The 1,349-nt window shown below is 48.9% G+C and overlaps 1 protein-coding gene across 1 annotated transcript; it reads right to left on the bottom strand.

Moving 5' to 3' along the window:
• Positions 1-514: 514 nt before the first annotated feature.
• Krtap26-1 (keratin associated protein 26-1) lies at positions 515-1,144 on the bottom strand. Its single transcript, XM_027929345.3, has one exon. It carries the CDS (start codon positions 1,142-1,144, stop codon positions 515-517), a length of 630 nt encoding a protein of 209 aa, XP_027785146.3.
• Between the last annotated feature and the right edge of the window lie 205 nt (positions 1,145-1,349).

The raw sequence follows: 1,349 nt of genomic DNA, 5'->3' as shown, positions 1-1,349 counted from the left end.
ACACAGGGTTCTGGTAGAACTGTGTTCAGTGGAAGAGAGAGATAAGAGAGATCATTGCTAATCTTTTCTTTTCAACATAACTTTCATCAAGGACTTTTGAGATCTCTCAAGTATAGGGATTAGAAGTCTCCAGACTTCTGAACTACTGGAGGTATAAATAAAACCTTCCCCCTACCATCAGGTTAAAAAAAAGTTCAGTTGAGAATCACCTGTCCTACCCGCTTGAGTTTGTTGGAATGAAACAATGAAAACAAATCCATGAACCAGATTCTTAATTTCACTGAATCTCATTTATTATAGTTTGAATCGAATATATTCTTCCCACACCTGAGCAACATTGGATAGCATTGCAAGCTGAATTTCTTTGTAAAGGTAAGATGGAAAACAAGATTAAAAGTTGAAAGAAGCTCACATTCGATTAGGCACAGTGAAAACAAGAAAAAAGCAGCAAAAGTCCATGGAATTTGAATTTTCGTCCTGGATCTTCGCATGAATCTTCATTGGAAGGAGGATGCTACAGGCCTCCTTGGGCCGAGCAAGATGGACGGCAAGTGCTGAACACGTGGGGCAGAGTCTGGCAACTGCTGGAGTGAGGCTGCAGAGGTCTGAAGCTGCTGGACACAATGTTCACTGCTTGAGGATTGTAGGTCAAACACCCCGTGGGTCGGTACCCGTAAGGGAGGAGGTTCAGGGGTCGGCCGCTGTTGGGCAAACAGGTCAGGGGGCGATAGCCACTGGACACACAGCCCGTGGGCTGGAAACTAGTGATCAGGGGAGTCGTTGGACGACAGTGGCTGGATACATAGCTCAGAGGCCTATAGGATACTGGGAGGCAGGAGCTGGAGAGGAAGGAAGAGGTTGGCAGAAAACCAGATCCTTGGCAGGGCCTGGGCACGTAGTAAGCCGTGGAAGAGCAGCTGGAGGTCTCGCAGTTGGCAGGCTGGCAGCTGTTCGTCTCCCCAGAGGTCTCCTGGCAGTTGCCTGGGAACCAGGCCTGGTTTTGACAGACCCCAGGTACACAGAGCACATCTCCACAGCTCACATTTGTAGAGCAGAGGGCAACAGGGGCGTTGAGAGGAACATGGCAGGAATTTCTGAGACACCCTGAGCTGTAGTTTCCGGAGCAGGAGTTGTGGCAAGACATGGTGAGGGTTGGAGAGCAGGCTGTGGTTGGAGGAAGCCAGCAAGTGTCTGCAGTTGCATTCTGACCCTGCCTTGGCTTGTCCCTTTATATATCCCTGGAGAGTGGAGGTTCTGTGTACAGACTCTTCCTCCTGGTCCTATGAGACTGCATCAGAGCTTTTTATTACAGTACAGGAAGTGGGGCTCCCACTTCCCATAAAACTGAA

Source organism: Marmota flaviventris, chromosome 8 (genome assembly GCF_047511675.1).
Source record: "Marmota flaviventris isolate mMarFla1 chromosome 8, mMarFla1.hap1, whole genome shotgun sequence".
Classification (NCBI taxonomy): Eukaryota; Metazoa; Chordata; class Mammalia; order Rodentia; family Sciuridae; genus Marmota; species Marmota flaviventris.
This window is presented reverse-complemented; position numbering and strand designations above follow the sequence as displayed.

Bases quoted from the DNA above. Each gene is read 5' to 3' on its own strand.
- Krtap26-1 (XM_027929345.3), bottom strand. From the start codon at position 1,144: ATGTCTTGCCACAACTCCTGCTCCGGAAACTACAGCTCAGGGTGTCTC.